Raw genomic sequence first — 27,754 nt, forward strand, 5'->3', positions numbered from 1 at the left:
TATTTTTCGTGGCATGGCGGTCGAGTGGTTAGCACGCAGACCTCACAGCTAGAAAGACCAGGGTTCAATTGCCACCCTCGGCCATCTCTGTGTGGAGTTTGCATGTTCTCCCCGTGCATGCGTGGGTTTTCTCCGGGTACTCCGGTTTCCTCCCACATTCCAAAAACATGCTAGGTTAATTGGCCACTCCAAATTGTCCATAGGTATGAATGTGAGTGTGAATGGTTGTTTGTCTATATGTGCCCTGTGATTGGCTGGCCACCAGTCCAGGGTGTACCCCGCCTCTCGCCCGAAGACAGCTGGGATAGGCTCCAGCACCCCCGCGACCCTGGTGAGGAAAAAGCGGTAGAAAATGAATGAGTGAATATTTTCCAGGTGCGGATCCTATCATGGCACCAATTGGAGCATCCACCCCCATAAGGGTCACAATGGAACGGCCCGCTATGTACTGTATGTTGTTCTCTATCAGAATTAGCCCTCAAACTAACACACACACAGCAGGATTATCCTCTATTTCATTCTCTTCATTTATTCTAAAGGAGACTGAGGGCCACCAGTACCACTACCACTACACAGTACCACCGACAATACCACACATCCCTGAATGCATCATTTGCAACCAGACTCGCTAACAAACAACGACAATGCAAGAGTATTATCCAAGAGGAGACTTGAGGGCCACTGGCAGCAAAGCGGAGACTGCGGTGCTTTTCTTATACACAGTACCGGGTCCAATTCTTAATGAGAGTACCATGGGAATCTGCAAAAAAAATTGCTGCATCCATAAGAGACAGCAACAACAATGGAAGAGAGTTATTCAAGAGGAGACTGAGGGCCACGAGGAGCAACGTGGAGATTTTGGTTTCCCATTACACGTTATCAGCTCATACTTCTAAATAGTATCCAAGGGAACTGTGAAAAGCATGCTGCACTGGTAGCATCAGCATTGTAGGAGACAACAACAGCAATAGAGGATTAGTTAAGAGGAGACTGAGGGCAACTGGCAGTACTGGATTGAGCTGTAGAAATGGTAACTGCCAGAAAACCAACTATCACTGAATGCATCAATTGGAAGAAGATGCTTACATACAACAACAATGGAAGAGAGTTATGCAAGAGGAGACTGAGGGCCACGAGGAGCAACATGGAGATTTTGGTGCTTTCCCGTTACACGTTATCAGCTCATACTTCTAAATAGTATCCCAGGGAACTGTGAAAAGCACGCTGCACTGGTAGCATCAGCATTGTAGGAGACAACAACTGCAATAGAGGATTAGTTAAGAGGAGACTGAGGGCCACTGGCAGTACTGGCTTGAGCTTTAGAAATGGTACCGCAGGAAACAGCCAGAAAACCAACCATCACTGAATGCATCAATTGGAAGAATATGCTTACGTACAACAATAATGGAAGAGAGTTATTCAAGAGGAGACTGAGGGCCACAAGCAGCAGACTGGAGACTGTGGAGCTTACCCATTACACATTACTGGCTCATACCAATGGAGGCTTAGCCAAGAGAATACTGAGGGCCCACTGGCAGTAAAGTGGAGATTGTGGAGCTTTCCTGCCTACACAGTACCGGCTCAAGCTTTGAAATGGTACCACTGGAAACTGCAAAAATAAACATGCATCTTCAATACCTCAATCATAAGGACATAACATACTACCACAATGGAGATTGAGGGCTGCTGTCAGCAAAGTGGAGACTGTGGAGTTCAAAATAGTACCACAATAATATAGTGGTACTACTTTTACTATAGTAAAATAGTATCACGGGTGGCATCAACAACAACAATGAAGGATTACTCAAGAGGAGACTGTGGGCTCCTTTGAGCATCATGGAGACTGTGGAGCTTTCCCACTGCACATGACCAGCTGATACTTCTAAATAGTACCACAGGAAACAGCAAAAAACACACTGCACTGAACCTATCATTGTAGGAGACAACAACAGCAATGGCGGATTAGTCAAGAAGAGACTGAGGGCCTTGGGCAGCAAAGCTCAAGCTTTGAAATGGTACCACAGGAAACGGCAAAAAACACGCTGCACTTGACCCATCCTTTGTAGGAGACAACAATAGAGGATTAGTCAAGATGAGACTGAGGGCCCACTGGCAGCAAAGTGGAGATTGTGGCACTTTTCTGCTACACATTAATTGCCCAAGCAGTGAAATGGTACCACAGGAAACTGCAAAACAAATACATGCAACACTGAATGTATCGATTATAAGGAGATACGACAACGATGGAAACGAGTTCCTCAAGAGGAGACTGGGGGCCACAAGCAGGAGAGTGGAGACTGTGGAACATTTCCATTGCACAGTATTGGATCAGTTCGACATAGTACCACAGGGAACTCTAAAAACCACGCTGCATCGAAGGCGTGATTGGCAAGGGACAAGGAGAATTATTCAAGAGGAGAATGAGGGCCACTGACAGTAAAAGAGTGGAACTTTGCCGCTTCACAGTACCAGCTTTAACTTCAAATAGTACTGCAGAAAACTATAAAAAACACACTGTGTTGAACGCATCAATCATAAGAGATGATGACAACAGGGAACTGCAAAAACCAAGCTACACTGAACACATCAATGATAAAAAGAACAACAATGGAGGAGAATTATTTACTAGGAGACTGTGGAGCAAAATTTTTTTTTGTTTTATTGACGTATGGAAGGGATGGTGCGTCACATCCCGGGTTATTTCGAAAGCATCTTGACCCGCAGATGACCCTGCGATGCGTTTGTGGGTCATTACTCTGCAGGTACAAATGCAGGAAAGCTTGCTGTGTGTTTTGACATGTCGTCTCTCTCTCTCCCTCGCTCTCTGTTTCACTTGCAGGATGTTTTTGTAGGACGGGGCTCCCATTGTTCACACACAGCCACTTGGCCGGCCTCCCATGGCTGCTGCTCGCCGCCTGATAGCTTCTTCATGTGCCTCCTGCATGAGCCAGACAGGTGCCGCAAAGCATGCTGGGAGCGATGAAGGTAAAAGCGGCAGGCGCGGCGGCGTACGAGCTCCGTGCTTTTTTTGTATTGTCTCATAAGTTCAATATCAGCGAGGAAGGGCAGCTGCAAACTCATCCTCACCGCGCCCCCCTCATTAAATATTCATAAGCGTGCTGACATGATAAGTGTCACATGCAAATGAAGGAACGGCACCTGTTCAACTTCGACTTGAACCCTTCCGCTTCCATGGCGTCCTTCCTGCGTGCTGCGCGCCACTTCCTGCTAACGGTGTAGCCAATCCACTGTTGCCGTAGCTAGCTTGGACTGCGGTAATTACGCTCATTTCAATGAATGAAACTCCTCATTTATGGCAATCGGCTCCAGACCCGACCGTGGTGACCCAACTTCCACCAAGTAGGCTTCCTACAGCCACCTTTACTCTCCTATTATGTAATACAGTAAATATAATAAGCCAAAATAAAACAACTGGGCAAAAATACAACTTTCTAAATACATTTTACATACATTAACATTATTAGAGCCTTTCAGACATGACGTAACAACCCTAGAGTCACCTTTATGTGCCCAATTTAGGAGAGAACATAAGAGGAAATAAGACAATTAGGCAAAGAAAACATGTTTTTGACTTTCTAATTACAGTTTTTAACATGATTAGAGCCCTTCAGACATGAATTAACACCCCTATAGTCACCTTTACTCTCATATTATCTAATGATGTAGACATAATAAATGAAAATAATACCATTGGGCAAAAATAACCTGTTTACGACCTTTTAATAATAGTTTAATAATAATAATAGTTTTTAGCATTATTAGAGCCCTTCAGACATGAAATAACACCCCTAGAGTCACCTTTATGCGCTTATTACCCAATTTAGGAGACAACATAAGAAAAAGTAAGCAATGAAAACATGTTTACGACCTTCTAAATAAAAAATTATACATTACTAGTTTGAAATCAAATAAAAAAAATAAATAACATTTTTTTCTGAAACAAACACTACCTTCTGTGTTGGGGGAAATGGATATATATATATATATGATATATATATGACTTGAAAACCTTTAAAAAATTTCTTGCATAAATGTAAAATATTAAAAAAAAACATTAAAAAATTAAAATAAAAAACTTTTATTTTGTTTTTTTAGGTTTTCTTGGAAAAGGTGACTCAACAATAGTATTTTGGGAGACAATATATATTTTTCTAGAGGAAAATTGTATTTTCTTTGATGGAATATTACATTTTTTAAAAATAATGTGACCTCACCCACATCTTTTTCTTAAAAAAAAAAACAATTTTCATGAAAAAAGATTGCAACACACAAACTACTTTTTTTGAAAATACATTTTTTATTTTTTTAAATAAAATTTTGCTTAAATATAAAAATGCAACTTTTATCAGCGGAATATACACTTGAAAATGTGTTTTTCCTCCTGAAAAAATACTATAATAGTGCAACTTTTATCAATGGAATATACTTGCAAAAATATGAAAACTTTTATAGAAAAAATAAAACATTTATAACTGAATAAAAACTTAAAAAACATTCAAAAAATTTGACAAAAAATTTAACTTTTTATCAAGTGAATATACTTGTAAAAATATGAAAAAATGTATATTTTAAAAACAAAAATGCAACTTTTATCGGGGGAATATTCCTATATTCTCATGATTTTTTTCCCCCAAAAAATTTTAATGCAACTTTTAGTAAGAAAAACTACTAATAAGAATAAAAATAATACAATTTTCCTCCCATGAAAAAATATTTTTTATACAAAAAAAATGCTACTTTTAATCACAGAATGTGATGCTTTGCTTTAACAAATACTACTTCCCCTCAACTATTTTATAGTCTATTTTTTATCAATGGGAGAAAAAAGGAAATGTAGCATATTTTGTGTGCGGCGTTATTAAATATGACTTTTCTGTGACTTATGATGCCGAGAGCGTCGTAGCGATGGTGAGTTTGATGAATGACGTACAAATGATGCAAATTGGAGGAAGTAGCGACAGGAAAGCTAGCTAGCATGGACGATGCATGACTATGATCTTGCTGATGGTGCACTTTCTCTGCACAAACAAAAACATGTCTGTCCCCCATTACCCCCCCACCCCCCTTCCCGTTGCCCCCCATTAAAAGAGATGAAGTGAGAGAGACAGGTGGTCAGGACGGTCTTTCCCTCTTGGCCCTTTACGCGGGTCTTTCATTGGAGGACTTGATCCTGCACGGCGCTGGTGACAAGGCGCTCCATTCAGCGCCTCATTCTTACACCCGCGCCCCCTCCCCCGTAACCCCCCCAACCCCTTTACACCCATCCCCATCCTCATCCCTCCCTGCCTGCTCCATTGTCTCGCTTTAGCTGCTATTCACCAGCCAGACGGACTGCCATTGACTGGACCCCCAGACCCCACCACGCCCCCCCCCCCCCACCCCCATCACACACACACACACACACTGCAACCTGGCCAGACCCCACCCTGCAAGCCTGCATCAGGCAGCTGCTATGCTAATAGGGAGGAAGGCCCTGGCTGGAGGGAGGGTGAGGGAAAAGGGGGGGGGGGGTGCAGAGTAGCCAGCCTGTAGTAAAAGGATAGAGGAAGGAGGGGTCCTGGTGGGGGGGTGCAGGAGAGTGACCCCGCTCTTCCATCTCCATAGTCATGCCAGAGCAGCAGCAGACCTCCTGTTACACAAAGGGACCCCCCCCCCAACCCCCCCCCCCCCAACCCCCCCACCCCAAGTCTTTGTCATTCAAATCCATTTTATACCCCAGTGGTAAAGGCAGCTGGAAGTGCAGGGTGGAAAGTAACCTTACTTCTCTCTCTCTCTCTCGCTCTCGCTGTGCTTTGTTTGGGACGCCATACCTACACACACCTACACACACACACACACACACACACACTTACACAACAACACACACACACCTGTCCTTGACTGCAGTTGCATTTCTTTGCATGGACAAACAAACTACTTATCTTGCTGACAAATGTGGCTCAAATATTTGTTTCTTTCTTTTTTTTTTTTTTTTACTATTCCTTTTGCAAATCATTATTTTCTTGAAAGAATAATAATATAATATAATAATATAATTGAATCATATAACAATATAATAATTAAAAATAATACAGAATAATTCATATTGTACAAATTAAAAAATAGTAGAAAAAACTGCACAAAATTGCATTGTTATGTGATTTAGTAGGTTTTGTATTTTTTATTTTAAAAAACTTTTTAAAGAAAAACTCATACTAAAAAAGAAAATTAAAGAAAATAAAATTTTCTTGAAATAAATTTACGAGTAAATATATACTTGTAAAAAAATTTTCTTAAAATGTTATTTTAAGAAAATAAAGAAAAAAGAAAATTAAAGAAAATAATTTTTGTAAAAAAATGTATTTACGAGTAAATATATACCCGTAAATTTTTTTCTTAAAATTTAATTTTCTTTAATTTTCTTTTTTTAGTATGAGTTTTCTTTAAAAAGGTTTTTTAAATAAAAAATATAAAACCTACTAAATCACATAAAAAAATATATATTTTTTCTATTATTTTTTAATTTGTACAATATGAATCCTTCTGTATTATTTTAATATTATTTATTATATTTATTATATAATTTAATTATAATTTATTATTTTAATATTATTTATTATATAATATTTATTTATTTTTTTAATACTTAATAGTAATATTCTTTATATTAAATTGTTCCACTTTTAAAAAGTGCAACTTTGATGTTTTTTACTGTTATTGCTAATCATTGAAAAAATTGCCATTTTTATCAATTTTTATAATATAAAATTTATTCCACTTTTATAATATAAATATGCTGTTTTTTTCCTGACAAAGTACTTTGCTGTTGAACTTTTATCGAAATAATCTAAAGTTTTTTTTGGAAAAATATTGATTTTGTTCACTAAAATGCATCTTACTCTTGAGAAAAGGGATATTTTGATGGAAAAAAAGGTCAAAGCTAAAGTAAAAGCATTTTATTACTTTAAATATTTTATATTTTTATTACTTTATTATTATTTTTTTATTACTTTAAATCATGCCAAAAAGACAACTTAAAAATATATATATAATAATTTGGGAGAAATATAATGTATTTTTCCTGAAAAAAGCATGTAGTGTGTCTGTATGTTGTGTGTTGGTGTCATGGATGGTGTCCTTGCTTTGACGTGCATGAGGATGAGCTTGCATCCTGGTGTGTGTGTGTGTTGTTGGCAGTGTGTGTGTCGGCATGTTGCTTTGTGTCATCCTGCTAGCATGTTTGTACGTCTCTTTTAGTGAGATTTTAGAAGGGGGGGGTATAAGTGGGGGTGTTGGCAGGAAGGCATCCCCTTTCTCTCCTCTTGTGTTATTCAGGCCTGTGCAGTGTGACCCTGCGCCCCATCAGGGGAGCCATGTCCCATTTGACATCTGCCTGTTTGTTGGGCAGGGGAGGGAGGATGGGGGGGGGGGGGGGGTCGCCCATATGGAACTTCGAGCCCCCAATTCACCCCACCCCTCCCCACCCATACACACATATGCCTCTTGCTACTTGCTGCCTTTTGTTTTCTGCTCGTCATTCCTGCGCATCCTGCACACCTGCAGACAGGTAGATGGGTAGACAGGTAGGTAGATGAATAAAATCATAATATTAGAGGAATAAAATCATAATATTAGAGGAATAAAGTCATAATATTAGAGGAATAAAGTCATAATTATATAAGAATAAAGACATAATATAGGAATAAAGTCATAATATTATAGGAATAAAGTCATAATATTATAGGAATAGAGTCATATTATTATAGGAATAAAGACATAATATAGGAATAAAGTCATAATATTATAGGAATAAAGTCATAACATTATAGGAATAGAGTCATATTATTATAGGAATAAAGACATAATATAGGAATAAAGTCATAATATTATCGGAATAAAGTCATAATTATACAGGAATAAAGTCATATTATTATTGGAATAAAGTCATAATATTATAGGAATATAGTCACAGTATTATAGGAATATAGTCTTAATATTGTAGGAATAAAGTCATAATATTATAGGAATATAGTCACAGTATTATAGGAATATAGTCTTAATATTGTAGGAATAAAGTCATAACATTAAAGGAATAAAGTCATAATATTATAGGAATAAAGACATAATATAGGAATAAAGACATAATATTATAGGAATAAAGACATAATATAGGAATAAAGTCATAATATTATAGGAATAAAGTCATAATATTATCGGAATAAAGTCATAATATTATAGGATTAAAGTCATAATATTATAGGAATAAAGTCATAATATTATAGGAATAAAGACATAATATAGGAATAAAGACATAATATTATAGGAATAAAGACATAATATAGGAATAAAGTCATAATATTATAGGAATAAAGTCATAATATTATCGGAATAAAGTCATAATATTATAGGATTAAAGTCATAATATTATAGGAATAAAGTCATAATATTATAGGAATAAAGTCATAATATTATAGGATTAAAGTCATAATATTATAGGAATAAAGTCATAATATTATAGGAATAAAGACATAATATAGGAATAAAGACATAATATTATAGGAATAAAGACATAATATAGGAATAAAGTCATAATATTATAGGAATAAAGACATAATATAGGAATAAAGTCATAATATTATAGGAATAAAGTCATAATATTATCGGAATAAAGTCATAATATTATAGGATTAAAGTCATAATATTATAGGAATAAAGTCATAATATTATAGGAATAAAGACATAATATAGGAATAAAGACATAATATTATAGGAATAAAGACATAATATAGGAATAAAGTCATAATATTATAGGAATAAAGTCATAATATTATCGGAATAAAGTCATAATATTATCGGAATAAAGTCATAATATTATAGGAATAAAGTCATAATATTATCGGAATAAAGTCATAATATTATAGGATTAAAGTCATAATATTATAGGAATAAAGTCATAATATTATAGGAATAAAGACATAATATAGGAATAAAGACATAATATTATAGGAATAAAGACATAATATAGGAATAAAGTCATAATATTATAGGAATAAAGTCATAATATTATCGGAATAAAGTCATAATATTATAGGATTAAAGTCATAATATTATAGGAATAAAGTCATAATATATTGAAAGTAAAATTGCCATATATGATGAAAGAAAGTGAAAGTGAAAATGAGGCCAAGTGAGAGTAGTGAAGCATGCGAGCGTAATGAAGAGTCAGACTGCCATGCTGAGTACAACAAATTCCTACATGTTGGCAGGACTGCGCTAATATTGAAATCCTCTCTGCTTTTCATGAAAGCCAAACCGTTCACGGTGACCCCCATGGTGGGGGCCCCACCCCACTATTGGAAAAGCTGAGCTTCCCTAGCAGTCTTAGAGCAACCATCACTGGACGTGTGGATACGCCTTTAGGGTTTAGGGTTTAGGGTTTTGGTTGATGGGGTCCAGTTCCTGACTCCTTAGGATTAGGCTGCCCATCTATTCATGCTGCCCAGCAGATCAATAGCCTGCAATGTCAATCAATACTACACACGCTTCCAACACCTCTTAGCCTGTTTTACTTCTGGCAACCAGCAGTTAACCAGCTACACACACGCACACACACACACACACACACACACCAAAGTGCCCCACAATAGTCTGGCCAGGCGTTCGACTCCCTCACGCTTGTTAGGGGTCAATGATGGTCGGCCATTGATCTGACTGTGTCCTTTCTGCCACCTGGGGAATGGAATGTGCCGCCACCTCCATTGTGTCTGCTTGTGTCACTTTGTGGACGTACACACCCCCTGTGTGTGTGTGTGTGTGTGTGTGTGTGTATGTGGAGGGGTAGTTGAGGTCACTTGGTGAAGGGTCATTTGGTGAGAGATCTTATTTCACCTCCTCCACTACAGTACCTCCACTACTTGCTGGAAAAGCTTTTAGTAGTTTTTAGTAGTAATGACAAGGATAAACATGCATGCTAACATTAGCTTAGCCGTCTTCTGAGTGCTACGTTACAATTTTCACGCACTTTCTCGTAGTTTTTTGTCGTTTTACTCTGTTTCCCGCAGTATTCTTTTGAAGCGATAAAAACTGAGCCGTAAAAACAGGACGTTTACCATTTTTAGCTTGTTTGTTAAAAAAAAGAAGGAAAAGCCTTTTATTGTTTTTTAGCGTTCTTTACTGAAAATCAACGCTAACAAAGGACAGACTTGTTAAGTGTTGTTTTTGTATGTGTATTCCCCTCAAATAAAGTTCTATTAAAAAATAGCCAAGTTTTTTTTAAAGGACAACAACATTTCGGTGCCAGCTAAACGACAACCTTTTGCCGACATTTTTTGGCAGTACTGTTTTGTGACGCATTAATTAAAAAGTGTTTTTAACTAAATTCCGAGAACTATTTACCATTTTTATTGTCTAACCTCCTTCACTTCCTGGTTGCTGTGAAAGCCTTTTATGATGAGAAGGTGACATCGCCACCTACTGGCCTGGCGTGTGCATGACAGCCTTTTTTCTCATCTTTGCAACGTATTTACCCGAAATCTCTTGGGCTACGACGTGGAAGCCGAACGTGACGTAAACATTGCAAAAGGCACGTGAACAAAACGGCGAGCTCAGCGCGTACGTACGTGAGCGGCATACGTACACGGCGTGCACACAAAGACAAGAAAGGAGCTTCATTCATTAGCCGCTGCTCTTTGTCACCATCCTCTTCCTCTTCATCCTCCTCCAGACGCAGCACAGACCAGCCTGGAACTCCTGGTAAAAAAAAAAAGAAGGACTAATTGAAAACACTCGCAGCTTTTTCAACCTCTTCTTGCAGGACATAAATTCACACGCTAAAAGACCTCTGCCTTTTTTTATTATCGCATTCATTACACAAGCTAGGATGCTAACAATGCTCATAGCTGGCGTACCAAGAGCTAGCATGCTATCAATCTGCTAAAGTGCTAACTCCCAGTGTGATATTCAAAGATGCTAAAATACTAAAGCTAAAAAATCCCAACAATTTGGGAGAATCCCAACAAATTGCAAATGCTAACAATGCTAATAGCTTGCATATTAACAGCTAGCAAGTACGGGATGCGCCAAGGCAATTCCATAGTGTTTTTACATCACACTTTGTAAATACATGCAATTTGATGTGCATTATACTTAAAATGCTAACATCCAAACAAGCTAGCACTAAGTCCAAGACGCTTCTTTTGCTTTGAGCGACTGTTGCTAAAGTGCTAACTCCCAGTGTGATATTCAAAGATGCTAAAATGCTAAAGCTAGTGTCTAGCCAGATCGGTACTATGTAGGCTATAAAAACTCCCCAAATTTTGGGAGAATCCCAACAAATTGACGGAAGACGGTTCTTTAGTGTTCTTAAATCATGCCATGTAAATACATGCAATGTGTTATAATGAATATTGCTGGGGTGCTGACACGCTAGGATGCTAACAATGCTCACAGCTGGCCTGCCAAGAGCTAGCGTGCTATCAACCTGCTTGGATGCATCGTGATACCATGGATGTTTAGCTTTGAGCGACTGTTGCTAAAGTGCTAACTCCCAGTGTGATATTCAAAGATGCTAAAATGCTAAAGCTAGTATCTAGCCAGATTGGTACTATGTAGGCCATAAAAACTCCCCAAATTTTGGGAGAATCCCAACAAATTGCAAATGCTAACAATGCTAATCACTTGCATGTTAACAGCTAGCAAGTACGGGACGCGCCAAGGCAATTTCATAGTGTTTTTCCATCACACTTTGTAAATACATGCAATTTGATGTGCATTATACTTAAAATGCTAACATCCAAACAGTGAGCATGCTAGCACATAGCAAGCTAGCACTAAGTCCAAGACGGTTCTAGAAAGTTCTTACATCATGCCATGTAAGTACATGCAATGTGATATAATGAATATTGCTGGGGTGCCGACAAGCTAGGATGCTAACAATGCTCACAGCTGGCGTGCTAAGAGCTAGTGTGCTATCAACCTGCTTGGATGCATCGTGATACCATGGATGTTTAGCTTTGAGCGACTGTTGCTAAAGTGCTAACTCCCAGTGTGATATTCAAAGATGCTAAAATGCTCAAGTTAGTATCCCAAAAAAAAAAACTCCCAAAATTTGGGGAGAATCCCGACAAATTGCAAATGCTAACAATGCTAATCACTTGCATGTTAACAGCTAGCAAGTACGGGACATTCAAAGATGCTAAAATGCTAAAGCTAGTATCTAGCCAGATAGGTACTATGTAGGCTATAAAACAATCAATTTGCTAAATCCAAATGCTAACATTCAAACAATGAGCATAGTAAGCTTAGTAAGCACATAGTAAGCTAGCACTAAGTCCAAGACAGTTCTAGAGTGTTCTTACGTCATGCCATGTAAATACATACATAGCATGCTAGCAATCTGCATCCATTCAAAATACTAAAATGCTAAAGCTAGCATCTAACAAGATCGGTACTAAGCTACATAAAATCCAAACAGCTACCTATTTTTTAGAGAATCCCAAGAAAATGCATATGCTAACAATGCTACAAACCTATAACACACTTTGGACACCATTACATTTATAGCAACAGAGTTTTTTTGTGAGCAAAATAGCTAAAATGCTAACATCCTAAGAGTTAGCATGCTAGCACAAGATAGCCACCAAACCAAGTACCGAAAGCACCAATAAGGTTGTATAGTGTTCTTACATCATACAATGTTATATGAAGGAATTTGCTAAAGGGCTAACAATACATGCTATCATTGTTGTGATTCACCCAATGTTATTACTGTTGATTAGCAGCTTTTCCTTGCCAAATAGTGAGCCAACACTAAGAATTATTGTCTTAAGTGATGTTGTGTGTGTGTGTGTGTTTAGGTGGAAGGTGCTGGAAAGTTGTCCAAGATCTCACTTCCTGTCAGAGTGCGTGGGAACTTGCACACAATAAGCTGTCACTCTCTCTCCTGCCGTCCACAGATTGTGTGTGCGTGTGTGCGTGTTTGTTTGCTGTCGCGGGCAGCGCCAGGTGATACGGGGGCCGCTACACGGAAGGTCACCGCCGTGATGTCACTTCCCCTTCCTCTCCGGATATTCCCAGCATTCTACCCGACACAAGCCGGTAACTCTGGGAACGACGAGCAGGAAGCGTGGCTCCTTCAGAGAAAGAGAGATTGAATCAAAACGTGCATCCATAAATGCACTTGCTGCGTGTTTTGCCAAACATTTAATGTTGCGTTTTTTTGCGGGATATAACGATCGCAAACGGACGTCCATTTACTTCAATTCTTGCAAAGCTCATATCACAAAGTCAAAGAGCTGACAATAAAAATATATTTGTCTTTATTTTTTTAGAGCATGGGAATCTTCACCAGAGCAGTGCATTACTGCCATCTGCTGGTCATTATTATTAATGCGTCACTGCATTAATAAGTCATCTGGATTTGCTTTATGTAATCATTACCATCAAGGTTTTTATAAATGTTAAAAAAGGTTGTTTTGAGAAATTCTGGAATATGTTATAATTAATATAATATAATATTTCTATATTTTTGATACTATAAATTTAATAAAATAATAAATAAAACAAATAAAATTTGATTTGATTGCGTTTGTGTACAAGGCACTTATATTTTATTACTGGAAATGAGTGTTATGTGTTTTTTTTTCAAAAACTCTTATAAATCTGCAAGTTTTGTGTTTTTACTATTAGTAATTTGATTATATTTATGGATATGTTTTATAAAATAATTCATTTTAAAAATGAAATTGTTTCACTGATATGTCTTGTCAATCTATGTGTAGGATCCGTCTATTTGTAGGTTTTTAAATCAGTTTGATGTAAACATATATATATATTTTTATCATTATAAAATTATATATTTTGGGGGAAATATACTTTTTTTACAATTTAAAAATTTGTTACAATCTTTTAGAATTTCAAACTATTTTTAAATATGGTAATGTCAATGCTTTATGTATTTTTTTCTTGAATTAAATACATTTCTGGTGTAGTTTTTGTTGTTTTGTTGTACTGTGTGTGTGTGTTATTATAGTTAATATTATATTATAGTGTATATATTTGTTATGTGTTTTTTTTTTTCAAAAACTCTGCAAGTTTTGTGTTTTTACTATTAGTAATTTGATTATATTTATGGATATGTTTTATAAAATAATTCATTTTAAAAATGAAATTGTTCCACTGATATGTAGGATCCGTCTATTAGTAGGTTTTTAGAATTTCAAACTATTTTTAAATATGATAATGTTAATGCTTTATGTATTTTTTTTCTTGAATTAAATACATTTCTGGTGTAGTTTCTGTTGTTTTGTTGTACTGTGTGTGTGTGTTATTATAGTTAATATTATATTATAGTGTATATATTTGATTAATTGTGTTATTTTTTTAATACCAAAAAAGTAATTTTTAAATGAATCTCATTAAAAAATATGAAAATAAATGTAAAAAAAAAAAGCTCTATCCCTGCATATTTAGGTGAGTCGGGTGAAAAAGAGACAATGAATGGACTCCCTGTGTGTGTTGTGATTTATTGTGGAGATATTCTTCCACATCTTCCCTCTTCTGAGTCAACATTCGGACTGGAGGAGAAGCTCATGTGCTTCCCGTCGGGGACGCGGTGCTTGCAGCGTCTTCTTCAAGAAAAGGTAAGAAAAATGAATATTAGATGTATTCATGTATTTTTGACTTGGTGACTTTGACGGGTTCCCACCTTCGGCGCCACAGTACTCATCGCACTCGGACTTGCTGTAGAACTTGTTTCCGTTGGTCTGGCAGAAGCCGGCCTTGTAGGGAACGCACACTCCCAGGTTGGAGTCAAAGGACCAGGTGAGGGGCTGACCCGTGCACGCCTCGGCCGCCAGGGGGAGCCGACACACCGCTGGGGGCGGGGGGGGTGACGTCATGCAGTGAGAATGAACCTTTACTCGTCATACTCATGAAAGTGTAAAAAGAAGCCAAGCGGTGCCGACCTGCAATGCGGCATCTCTGCAGGCACTCTTTCTCCGTCTGGAAGTTGTTTCCATTGCCCAAGCATCCTCCGTACTTGAAGAGCTGGCAGCTCAGCGAGGAGGAGTTGTAGAAGAAACGCTGGTGCATCCCGAAGCACGGCCCCGTCTCCGCTGGTAAAGTGCACGTCGCTACACCGCCAGGGAAGGAAGCCAGATGAGATGAGCACTGACAGTTGCTGGGACATGTCCATGTCTCCTAATGTGCACGTCTCCTACAACCTGTCCACGTCTCCTAAAACCTGTCTACGTCTCCTACTGTCCACGTCTCCTACTGTCCACGTCTCCTACTGTCCACGTCTCCTACTGTCCACGACTCCTACTGTCCACGACTCCTACGACCTGTCCACGTCTCCTATGACCTGTTCACATCTCCTACTGTCCGCGTCTCCTATGACCTGTCCACGTCTCCTACTGTCCAAGTCTCCTACTGTCCAAGTCTCCTACTGTCCAAGTCTCCTACTGTCCTCGTCTCCTACAACCTGTCCACGTCTCCTACAACCTGTCCACGTCTCCTACTGTCCACGTCTCCTACGACTTGTGCACGTCTCCTACGACCTGTCCCCGTCTCCTATGACCTGTTCACATCTCCTACTGTCCACGTCTCCTATGACCTGTCCACGTCTCCTACTGTCCACGTCTCCTACAACTTGTCCACGTCTCCTATAACCTGTCCATGTCTCCTACTGTCCACGTCTCTTCCAACCTGTCCACGTCTCCCACGACCTGTCCACGTCTCCTACGACCTGTTCACATCTCCTACTGTCCACATCTCCTATGACCTGTCCACGTCTCCTACTGTCCACGTCTCGTACAACCTGTCCATGTCTACTAATGTCCACGTCTCCTACGACCTGTCCACGTCTACTACTGTCCACGTCTCCTACGACCTGTCCACGTCTCTTACCACCTGTCCCCGTCTCCTACGACCTGTCCACGTCTCCTACGACCTGTCCACGTCTCCTACTGTCCAAGTCTCCTACTGTCCACGTCTCCTACAACCTGTCCCCGTCTCCTACGACCTGTCCACGTCTCCTACGACCTGTCCACGTCTCCGACGACCTGTCCATGTCTCCTACTGTCCAAGTGTCCTACTGTCCACGTCTCCTACAACCTGTCCACATCTCCTACCGGAGTCGTTGAAGTTCAGCGTGTCGTCACCAGAACCGTCCATGTCTGCAAGAGCCATCACCACGTCCCTTTTCACCCTCTGTAACTCACACACACATGCAGTGTACTTATGTATACTATACTATACTATACTATACTATACCATACCATACCATACCATACCATACCATACCATACCATATCATACCATACTATACTATATAAGAAGATCAGGGAAGCACTAGTTTCTTATCATGGTCATATTTGACTACGATATTATTTATAACAATATGGCCACTAAGTACCTGAAGCTCAAGCTCAACTGTGGGCGCTGCCACCTTCTCGCCAGGGATGCAGTCACCTGAGGCCACATTGGAACAAGTCATGAAACACAGAAGCTGCTTTTAAATATGTTTTAAATCAATCATGCATCATTGATATGTTTTGCCCTTGCGCCATGTAATGGACAAGCACTGACTGTCAAAGAGCACCACTGGTGGCACATGGGCTCCGCCTAGTGGTACTCAGGAGAAGTACAGATTTAAAGGAAAACTCATGATATTACAGACATACACCTTTGTGAAATAATAAAAATAGTAAATAATAAGTAAAGTAAGTAATGAGTAAAATAAAATAAAATAATCACATCGAAGACAGCTGGGATAGGCTCCAGCACCCATTGTGAGGATAAGCAGTAAAAAATGAATGAACATCTGAAATACTAATGTTTGATTTAAAAAAAAAATACTAAAATTGCGTTTGCTTAAATTATGGAACTGTCTGAAATAAAATAAAATAAAATATTGAATGGAATTCTAGAGTTATAAATATGAATATTCATGTTTGATTCTAATTATAACAATTTTGGAGTCATTGAAATATTAATGTTAAAATAGAACAACACTAGAATCAAATCAAATAAAAATAGATACAATATTAATTTTAAATGAAAACAATAAATTAACATTGTATTCAGTTCTGGAGCCATATGAAATATTAATGTTCGATTCGTATAAAACAAAATAAAATACAATTTTATCAAATTCTGGTACATATGAAATATTAATGCTTAACTTAAATAATAAAACAAATTGAATTGAATTCCGGTGTAAATGAAATGACTGTTTACAATAAAATACCATTTTATTACATTTTGTAGCCATATGAAATATGAATGTTTAAGTGAAATACTGAAATGAAAATAAAATGGTGTAAAAGTGTGGTCACAGGTTTTGATACAGGAAGCATGTACCATGGACTCCATCATCATCCATAATTATGAAGTATGAAGTATGACGACAATACCTTTGTTGCTTTTAATGACAATGGTGTCGTCCGTCATGCCCTGCTCTCTGACCAGCGTCTTGAAGTCATCCATCACCGTGTCCCTCACCTCCATGCTTCTACCTGAGGATGATGGAGCAGTTAGGCTGAGAAGGAGCAGACCAAGTGTATACGTTTCATATACGCACTGAAAAGCTTGACTGTGGTGACGTTATGGCCTGGCGGCTTCTCCTTGACCGAGATGATGATGGCGTACTCGTCGTAATTGGTGTGTACCACGTAGGCGTCCACGTCTGTGGCCCATTCTGTAAGAGGAGGTTAAACGTCAAGGAAAGTCATCCACACTGAGAAAGAGAAACGTACTCTCAACATAATAGTTGAAGCGTCCTGGTGTTGCCGTCAGGCGATATTCTCCACTGCTCTCCTGACAGCTTCCATGTCTGCACACACGGTCATCACAATCACACATGCACAACATGTCAATTGTGTACAAAAGCAACATGCGGGACAGCTTTCTTTAATATTGGGAGGTAGGACCATTTTCTGCAAGTGTGAATGCTAAGTGTTAGCCTGCTAACGTTAGCACACTAACATTTTGTTTGCTATTTTCAAGGGTAGACACATATTACAACACTTACCGCTATTATGCTAGGTGTTAGCATGATAACATTAGCATGCTAGCATGACTCGCATGATAAGATTAGCGTAGTGGCGTTGTTAGCTGTTTTATGAGTAGACACTTATATGAAGACTTAGCACTATAATGGTGATGGTGTTAGCATTATAACATTGGTGGCATGCTAACATGGGCATACTAGCGTATTGATGCATTTTCATTGGTAGACTCTATTGTGCCAGGTGTTGTGCTAACACTTTCACTTTCTCAACACTTTCACTAGCATTGTTAGCATGCCAACATGATCATACTAGCATTTTTTGCAATTTTTATGAATATGAACTTAAGCAGACACTTAGTGCTATCACGCTAGGTGTTTTTCATTACATTTTTTCAAAAATGTTTGTAAATGTTTATTTCATTCATTCAATCTCTTGTCGTCATGAGGATCGTGGGTATGCTGGAGCCTATCCCAGCTGTCTTAGGGCAAGAGGCGGGGTACACCCTGAACTTGTTGCCAGCCAATCACAGGGCACATATAGACAAACAACCATTCACACCTATGGACAATTTGGAGTCACCATGCATGTTTTCGGAATGTGGGGACTTTTTTAAATTAAAAAAATGTTTTTTTAGAATTTAATTTTTTTTCACTTCTGGTCATTACTTATTTTATTGCATTGACATGACAATGGCATCCATCAAACATAAAATGGACAGTTTCCAGTCTATCATCTTCTAGTTTATGGTCACTCCTGTGCCAAACATTGCCCCCTGTTGGCATTATGTGGTATAACAATAACAACATTCTGTTTCTGCACAAAAGCAAAAGTGTGTGTGTGACATACATACAACTTACTTGAGTTTAGTTCGAAACATTTCCAGTTTATCGTTGCTGGTTCCTCTCTGCAGCAGCAGCTTGCCGATGGCCGACTGGCTTCTGTGGTGTTGAATGTGGGGGCACGTGGTCGCCTCGGCAACATCGTGCCAAGTCCCCAAAAACTGTCAGGAAAACATAGGGTGATGTCACATGTTACATTTTACAAGCAGGAATCATAGCCAATAGCATCATCATCATCATCACCAGCGTCAAGTGCTTTACAATTAGTAGAAAACAATCAATACCCTAGACACGTTGAAAGTTTTTGTTGAAATGACACATAAAAATGACAAAATGGCAAAAATTGTGGTAAAAAAAAAATAAAATAAAAATAATAATAATAATAGTAATAATCATTACTGGAATTTTCCAAATTTAATAAATTTTCCTGATTTGGTTGGAAAAAGTAAGTGCAATTGTCAGCACCATTGTTAAACGATTCTGGTAATCCTGGTAATCCGACTCTACCTCATTTCTTTAATAATGTACATTAATAATGTATGTTATTATGTAACATTAACTTATGTTTAAACCTGATGGGACAATTAAACATATTCTCGCCCACCATTACAAAGGATCCTGGTAATCATGTTTCACGTCATTCCATTATTAACATACTTTGTGCATGTTTAAACCCGATCTTATGGAACAAATAAACATATTCTTCAGCACCATTTTTAAGGATCCTGGTAATCCTGGTAATCATGTCTCACATAATTTTTTTTACTAACATGCTTTGTGCATGTTTAAACCCGATCTTATGGACCAGTTAAACATTCTTTAGCACCATTCTAAATAATCCTGGTAATCACGTTTCACATCATTTCTTTAATAACGTACTTTGTGCATGTTTAAACCCGATCTTATGGAACAATTAAACATTCTTTAGCACCATTCGAAATAATCTTGGTAATCCTGGTAATCATGTTTTTTGTCATTTTTAAATAACATCCTTGGCACATTTTAAAAACTGATTTTAGCAAACAATCAAATGTTATCTTTAGCACCTTTCCAAGGGGTCATGGTAATCCTGGTTATTTGTGGCATACACAACATTCCTGTATACCAGGGATTCTCAACTGGTGGATGGGTCGAGACTCGAAATACCTTCATCAAAAATGCCATCCAAATATATAGCTGATGTCTGGCTTGTCTATTACATTTACCACATCCTGGTAATCATGTGTTACCTCATTTCCTTAACAATGTACTGTTGCACACATTTAAAATTGATCTTATCAAATGATTAAATGCATTATTCAGCACCATTACAAAGGATCCTGGTAATCACGTTCCTCCTCCTTTAATTAAAGGAATGTTTAAAATTGATCTTACTGAACAATTAAATGCATTCTTTAGCACCATTCTAAAGGATGTTGGTAATCCTGGTAATCATGTTCCTCCTCATTTCGTTAATCGTTTTGCACATGTTTAAACACGATCTGATTGAACAAGTAAACACATCAAACAATTGTCAAACAATTAAATGCTTTCCATAGCACCTTTCCAAAGGATCCTGGTAATGCTGGTAATATGTGGCACATTTACCACATCCTGGTAATCACGCTTCACATTATTTCTTTGATAATGTACTTTGTGCATGTTTAAAACCACTCTTATGGGACAATTTAACCTTTCTAAAGGATTCTGGTAACCCTGGTAAAGTTTGAGCAGGACTAGCATAAAGCTATACTTTCTTGTGTCATATGGAGTTTAGAAAAATTTCACTTGAACTTTGAAATGTGTGCGACATATGAGACGGTGGCACTCACCCTGGTTAGATCAAAGTTCTCCTGGGTGGGGTACAGAGGTTCTACGGCAATGGGGAGCGCCTGGGTGGTCCAGGTCCCCACCAGGACTAGCAGAGGAAGTAGAACCACAGCTTTCTGCATGCTTGCTTTCAGGCTGCCAGCGGTGTGCTTGTCTCTGTGAGGAATGATGTTGGGATTCCCAGCAAAAGCACCATGGAGCGGGGGTGGTGGGGAGGGGGGCGCATTGACCCGTGTTACAGAACAAACACGTTAAAGAGCAAAGTTCTGATGGCCGATGGTGGACATCAGGAGTTTGGCAAAATGAACAAATCAATATATGATCATTAATGAGTAGCGAATGAATGTGTGCTGTTTTACATTCAAGTACATCGTCGTTGATGTTCCACTTAGTTCCCTTAGTTCCACTTTAGGATCCAAACATGAACACACACACCTGGATCCACCCGCCCAATAAGCCTTTGCTTGTTTTAATGCTAGTAAATTACACCTGGCTACACTGTATAGAACCCGCCTGTTTCAGCCAGCCCTGCCGCTGGGATTGAACACATGACCTTCAAAATGGGAGACGAGAGCGATGACCGCTTGGACTGTCGACCCAACGTTCAGCGCAGCTCTTAAAGCTGAGGGGGTGAGGTTTGCCAATGTACACTTGCACAGCCACACTGGCTGGCATCCATTACAAATACAGTCATGTGACCATTTGGGTAAGTTCATTGTCCATAAATCATTTGTATAATCACGATAACCAATAGAGGGCGCCGTCGCTGCACATCCGGTCATGTGCTTGTGTAATCTTTGTCATCCGTCAATCTATTTTCCGGCAGCTACAGACCGTAACAAGAGTTCATAATAATTTCAGAAATGTCAACAAGGATGCATGAATTTTCATATGCACGTATGAAAAGTTCTGGTTTCATTAAAGATGATGTCGTCGTTTCTCATTCCATGTTTTTGGACCAGGACCTTGAAGTCTTTCAGCACCGCAGGCCTCACATCCAAAGATCGAGCTGCGGAAAGTAAATTTATAGTCAGAATAGTCTTTTGAATATAGAAATTGTTTTTATACAATTTTTATACAATACATTTAGGAGAGCATTGTTGAACAGTAGAAATTGTTTTGGTGCTTGCATAAATATATTGTTTTTGTTAGGTGTATGCTCCTAAATGCTATTGGTTCTGCTGTTCTGCGATTGGCTGGCGACCAGTCCAGGGTGTGCCCCGCCTCTCGTCCGAAGTCAGCTGGGATAGGCTCCAGAATCCCCCCTCGACCCTACTGAGGATAAGCAACATAGAAGATGGATGGATGGGGGGGTTCTGTCGCTGTTGTGTTGGGTAAAACACTCTTCATAAACAACCATGTGGTGACAGAACGCTACTTTTCCTTCTCCACTTTCTCATGCACTCCACATCATAATTCAAGTCAAGAAATATACAGTATATCATGTTTTTTTTTTGCATTTGAGAATGAAGCCTCACTATAAAGTTTGAAGATGGTGGTTTTGTTCTGTGATGTTCTCTCCGTGCTCAGCAGACCCATCATTGCGTACCCGTCATAGTCGGTATGAACCACGTAGGCGCCAACGTCCACCCCGAGCCCTTTAAGGACACAGTGTGTTAAAAGTCAGCAAATTTGATGTGAATTCAAAGGGAGGAGACTTACTTCCAACATAGTAGAGAAACTTCCCTGCTGTCTCTGTGGTAGCGTACTGCATGGACGTCTGCTGGCATGAACCATTCCTACACGCAAAACAATCACATGAGCTCATGTAGCACGCTAACCTGCTGGCATGATGGTCTCACCTGAAAGTAGCGGACGTCACTGTGAGGTTCACATGATCCGATCGCTTCAAGTCCAAAGCAACAACACCCGGGTTTGCCTTCTTCTTGCTGGTGTAATGTGGACAATCAGAGACCACGGCCACCTCATACCACCTCCCCACAAACTGGAAAGAGCACAGTCATCATCAAGCATGCATGCAAAAACAGCAAAAACTCACCTGCTCCACATCAAAGTTCTCCTGGGGCAGCAAAGCGAGTCCATGCAGGATCCACGGCCACGTAAAAACAAGCAGAGACGACAAAATCCAAACTGTAGGAGGCATAGTCTTCATCCTGGCACTCAATACCGCACACGGCCTGCAAAGATGACTTGTTTGCGCTATAGAGGCTGGGTGGGGGGCAAAGGTTGTTAGCATTTGTAGCTACCGATCAATACATAGCTTGTCAGACTTGTCACTTATACAGAGGTACAAGTGAAACTGTGCTATCTCCTGTCCATACATATACTACATGCACATACTACATACACGATGTACATATACAATACCACCCAATATGGCAGGGACCATCCTGTTTACTCATGTTTGGAGCTCATCAACAAACTTTAGGGATGCATAAGAACATAAAAAAACATAATTCAAAAGTCACTTTTCCATAAGAGGGGACTTTTCAAGGCTCCTGACAAGCAAACGCTGCCCCCTTCTGGTCACGTAGGGACCTTGGCCTGAGGCACTAGTAAACAGCACGAGGAACATTCATTAATTCATTTTCTACCGCTTATCCTCATGAGGGTCGCAGGTGTGGAGGCTGGAGCCTATCCCAGCTGTCTTTGGGCGAGAGGCGGGGTCCACCCTGGACTGGTGGCCAGCCAATCACAGGGCACATATAGACAAACAACCATTTCCGCCCACATTCATACCTATGGATAATTTGGAGTGGCCAATGAAGCTAGCATGTTTTTGGAATGGGGGAGGAAACCGGAGTACTCGAAGAAAACCCACACGTGCACGGGGAGAACACAGGAGGAACAATGAAGTCCCAAAACGAGGGGTGTCCAAAGTGTATTTGTAGCCTGTGGCACATTCAAAAACTATACACTAATAAGGAAACTAAACTAAGTAAACTAAAACAACAGCCACAATGAGCTTGTCAACCAACTGCTGGAGGTCATAATACTATAGCAATATAACGGTCTGACTCAGTGTCATATTACAAACAACACTTAAGTCATCACCCAGCGACTTAACCCTCAAAAGGTACACCAGAAAAATATAGCATGTAACAATACTGTACATTTCTCATCAAGGCATTGCATCTGAGAAACGCATTCATTGGGGTGCTGCAATGACGTCAGTCTCCCTCTAGGATTTGGGCTCCGGCTCTCTCTGGTGGACAGAAGCAGCTTCTTGCCCACCATTTAATTAAATTTGAATGAAATGGGTAATGGGTAAATGAGTAAACTAACATATTGGCTTTTTTTCATTTAAACTCATATTGCTACATGTTTGCATATTTCTGAGGTATAACCTTTGAGTGTTAAGCTCCTGTGTGATGAGTTCAATGTTTGTGAGGTGAAAACAGGTATCTGTTCTGGAGAGTAAAGATTGCAATTTCCAATGGGTTGACAAGCTCATCATGAGTTTCTTTAAATTTTATTTTATGGCTCCTGATTGGCTCCTGTCAAATAAAGAGCTGCCTGGTCGTATAGAATATTTCACCTATACGACAAAGCTGAGATGCACTTTTTTCTTCAAATATTTTGAACTTCTTAGCATGCCCACATGTGTTGCTTTACATAATAGCAAAGTGGAAAAACCTTTGGACACCCCTGCACAAAACACCACACCCACCGTGTCACATCTGGAAAAGTCATCCTCAGACAGCCTTTGATGGATTTATCATTGTTTATTTGGCAAGACAGCTCATAAAGCTTTACTGGTAAGTGAATGCAGGAAAGGGTGCATAGGAACCTGAAAGACAACACATTGATGAGTTGGGTTGGCTTCAAATCAATAATAATGTCAGTAAGCTCACCTAGCGGCCAGATGGCGATGGAGGGCAGTTCTCTGTGGGTTTCATATAAAAACGATCACATAGCAAGAAAAGAATAAATTATACTGTACATTGATGGATAATATGGTTCTGGCCTTGCATACCTGCAGGCGGCGGTGTGAGAATGGCCTCTCTGGGGAATCCTCGTGCCAAAGCAAAGGCTTTAAACTTGGTAATGATGTCATTTCTCAGCCTCTGAGAGCGCCCTGCAAGCAAGTACACACACATGTAAATATGGAGGTATAGACACTGTGTGTGGTACTGTATGTGTCTCACCATAAAGGGCCACCTGTGTGTACTCTCTGTGGAAAACTTTGTGTTTCAGCACAAGAGCATATTCGCTGTAGTTTGTCTCCACCACCGTGATGTCCTTCACCATGTTGTGACCTGACATGAAACGGCATTCTTTTATTCATATTGCTGGGAAATACTGGGAGCTTTGCATTGCGCAGTTTTTCCAAGTTTTTTTTATAATAACATGATGCTTAGCATTGGTTTTCAGGTACTGAAATGATATTTAGATATATATACATATTGCAATACTTTTTTATTTAGTTTATATGTCATTTTAAAATTATTTAAAATAAATAAATACATTATAAAAATAAATAACATTTAAATAAATAATAAAATCAATCTTTCAAGGAGAAAAAAAGGTCTACATTTTACAAAAACAAGGACCTCATATTGTGAAAAAACTGCTTTAATCTTACAAGAAAAGAAATCTCACAATTCCAAGAAAAAACATTTAAAAGTCTTACATTTTGCACTGAATTCTTATATGTCACCACTACACTTCTATTGATATCTAGAAAGTTACTCATCAATTTTGCAAATCAGTCAAAATTATTCCTCCAGTTTTTAGTTGTTTTCTATGTTTCTAGTATTTGTATTTATTTTCTAGTTATTATTATCATTTTGTTCCTATTTTAATACTTTGTATTTTTAATTGTATTTACATTTATATTATTTATTATTTATATTATTTGTATTTATATACACTTCACAAGCTATATAGTAGAAAAAAATAGAAGTTTTTTTTTCTTTGGAATACCTTCTGTTTCTGTTCACACAGGAAGTAAACAAAATTGAAATTACAAACAAAATATTGTAAGAGAAAAAAGAAAAGGTGTTAACATGTGAAACATATGGTGTGAATTGTCAGTAATTAATAAACAAAAACAAATACAAAATAATATAGATAATAATAGAACAATTACATACTCTATTAATCTAACATTTTTCCCATCCACACAAAATGAGGACTTTTTGGTTATTTTCCGAGACAAAATGTGACGTACGTGTGCTGAAGTAGGTGAACTGTCCTGGAACAGTCGTCTTCTCGTAGTAGTACATCTTACTGCGACACCCTGCAGGCCTGACACACACACACACACACACACACACACGTCAATAAGCCAGTCCTGCGTTGGTCATTGAAGGTGTCATTGATGAATAAAATGGTGTTTGACTCACGTGGCGTCCCACATTGTGAGATTGACGTTGCCGTTCGCTTGCGTGGTGACCATGCCCACAGAGGCCCTCAACTTGTCTCTGTAAGGGACAAAGCTCGGCGAGTCATACGCCAGGCCCACGCGGTACCATTTCCCTGCAAACTTTACACAACACACACACACTATGAACTTCTTCTCTTTTTTTGTAGTGCCCCCAATAACATTATTTGCATTAAAAAATCTTCTGGTTGTAGTTGCTATGTTCTGCAAGTGTTACTGCTACCATTTAAGGTAGTGCTCAAGGTCATTCGCCGTATCAGCAGAATTTAAGCAAACATCAGCAAGGCGACAAAAAGTAGCAACGTCATCTTCCCATATTGGCGCGTGCTAAACCAACGCCATTACACTATGCTAGCAGTTGGCAACTACATCAAAGCCACATCAAACATTCAACTAAATTGGCATTAACACGCTGAAGTACTATTACCAGAATAAAATCAATAAAAATATGTTAGCAAAGTGTAAATAAAATGTCATCAAAGCCCCAACAGGCACCATTAGTTTATGTTAGCAACATGCTAAACAAATGTCATTCAACTATGTTAACAACACGCTAAATGCAGATCATCAAATGATGTTGTTTGATGAAATATTCACGAAGCCATGACGCATTAATACAACAGTTGGCTTAATATGAAAACAATTAGTGTTTTTCTGTTGTCTGTGATTACATATTTGTTGATTTGGAAAGAGTTTTTGATTCCGCGATGGTTACTCGCGGCTCGTCTTTTGAAAATAAAATACTAACATCCGGTTCTAGCTAATGTTGCTTGTCCTATAAATAAACAGTCATATCATAATTCATGTGATGCTCTTAATTTGAAGTTTCAATGTAAACATCCGCTCTCAACGCGGAAGTAGCGGAAGTACAACGCTCTTAATGCAAACAGTTTTGCGTTATTGTATTATGGGATGTATTCAAGTGTAACTTGTATGCATGTTTAAATAAAATTACACAATTACCATTACCATCTCGCAAAACATTAGAGAGCACTCGCAAAAATCCCATGCCCTCGGGAACTCGGTAGTTTCCCCTTAATTGTGGTCAATTTCAACGAAATGTTACGTTTTCTGTCCGTGTTTGACACATTTAAACTTCACCGCTGTTTGTTAGCTCCACTAGCGTTAGTTAGCATGTTAGTTAGCTAGCCCTAGTAAAGTTTGATAGTTAGCTCGCCTGACAGCGCTTTTAAAATGTATAGTATAACATATAAACAAGTTAAGTATTTTGGAAATACACACAAAAAAACGTACCCGCTGCAGGTTGAAGTCCCTCTGCGGCCTGACTTCGGTGTGCGGCGTCGCCGTGGCCAACATCGCCATGACGACAGCCACCACGGCGGTCCTCATGATGCTGGCGAAAGAAGCGAAGAAGAAAGGCTGCATGTCGGAAGAGGAGCGAGTGAACTGAGTGGCCTGAAGTTTAGTCTTTGCAGCAATATTTACTTTTCCCCCCCAACTGGGGGCCGCCACCCCCTCCGCTTGCCAACCAATCACGACGGAGGAGCGGCGGTCTGGGGGAACAGTGGTCAAGTGTGTGTTGCCAAAACAAGCATCTGCAAGGCCGCCCATGAATAATAAATCATGGCTGTGTTTTGTTTAATAATCTTTATTATCAACAAACAAGTCGAAGTCATCAGCTGAGGGCCCACGTGAGCAACTCATAAGATAGCCAAACACTTCTTTTGTTGTCAGGAGGGTTTGGGTCATGGGGCTTCCACACTTCTTCAGCAAAGAGTTTTACCACA

General features: G+C 39.0%; 3 protein-coding genes and 1 long non-coding RNA gene across 7 annotated transcripts; all 4 read right to left on the reverse strand.

Annotated features, from left to right (window-relative positions):
• Positions 1 to 6,972: 6,972 nt before the first annotated feature.
• On the reverse strand, positions 6,973 to 13,246 carry LOC131107356 (uncharacterized). 2 transcript variants are annotated; one of them, XR_009120244.1, is made up of 3 exons: positions 12,889 to 13,246; positions 10,637 to 10,749; positions 6,973 to 7,557 (listed from the first exon to the last, which is right to left on the reverse strand). It is a non-coding gene; the product is annotated as an uncharacterized LOC131107356 (long non-coding RNA). The 2 variants fall into 2 exon arrangements; XR_009120245.1 differs by having other exon boundaries at positions 10,620 to 10,749.
• A 1,262-nt stretch (positions 13,247 to 14,508) lies between these two features.
• LOC131107550 (protein AMBP-like) lies at positions 14,509 to 20,843 on the reverse strand. Of its 2 annotated transcripts, none has more exons than XM_058057687.1 (10): positions 20,662 to 20,843; positions 18,869 to 19,011; positions 17,757 to 17,833; positions 17,582 to 17,698; positions 17,415 to 17,516; positions 16,415 to 16,470; positions 16,131 to 16,209; positions 14,964 to 15,131; positions 14,705 to 14,872; positions 14,509 to 14,624 (listed from the first exon to the last, which is right to left on the reverse strand). In XM_058057687.1, exons 1-10 carry the CDS (start codon positions 20,779 to 20,781, stop codon positions 14,587 to 14,589), a joined length of 1,068 nt encoding a protein of 355 aa, XP_057913670.1. In that variant the 5' UTR covers positions 20,782 to 20,843; the 3' UTR covers positions 14,509 to 14,586. The 2 variants fall into 2 exon arrangements, with proteins under 2 accessions (XP_057913670.1, XP_057913669.1); XM_058057686.1 differs by having other exon boundaries at positions 14,509 to 14,627; positions 20,662 to 20,842.
• Positions 20,844 to 20,984: 141 nt separating this feature from the next.
• Positions 20,985 to 22,827, reverse strand: LOC131107552 (protein AMBP-like). Of its 2 annotated transcripts, none has more exons than XM_058057688.1 (5): positions 22,659 to 22,827; positions 22,462 to 22,604; positions 22,322 to 22,398; positions 22,138 to 22,257; positions 20,985 to 21,668 (listed from the first exon to the last, which is right to left on the reverse strand). In XM_058057688.1, the coding sequence occupies exons 1-5, from the start codon at positions 22,770 to 22,772 to the stop codon at positions 21,547 to 21,549; spliced, it is 576 nt and encodes a 191-aa protein (XP_057913671.1). In that variant the 5' UTR covers positions 22,773 to 22,827; the 3' UTR covers positions 20,985 to 21,546. The 2 variants fall into 2 exon arrangements, with proteins under 2 accessions (XP_057913671.1, XP_057913672.1); XM_058057689.1 differs by lacking the exon at positions 20,985 to 21,668 and adding an exon at positions 21,769 to 21,934.
• Positions 22,828 to 24,325: 1,498 nt separating this feature from the next.
• Positions 24,326 to 27,438, reverse strand: LOC131107553 (lipocalin-like). Its single transcript, XM_058057690.1, has 7 exons — positions 27,261 to 27,438; positions 25,969 to 26,108; positions 25,794 to 25,870; positions 24,769 to 24,879; positions 24,597 to 24,698; positions 24,475 to 24,506; positions 24,326 to 24,410 (listed from the first exon to the last, which is right to left on the reverse strand). Exons 1-6 carry the CDS (start codon positions 27,390 to 27,392, stop codon positions 24,475 to 24,477), a joined length of 594 nt encoding a protein of 197 aa, XP_057913673.1. The 5' UTR covers positions 27,393 to 27,438; the 3' UTR covers positions 24,326 to 24,410.
• Between the last annotated feature and the right edge of the window lie 316 nt (positions 27,439 to 27,754).

This window comes from Doryrhamphus excisus, chromosome 19, assembly GCF_030265055.1.
Source record: "Doryrhamphus excisus isolate RoL2022-K1 chromosome 19, RoL_Dexc_1.0, whole genome shotgun sequence".
In the NCBI taxonomy this organism is placed as follows: domain Eukaryota; kingdom Metazoa; phylum Chordata; class Actinopteri; order Syngnathiformes; family Syngnathidae; genus Doryrhamphus; species Doryrhamphus excisus.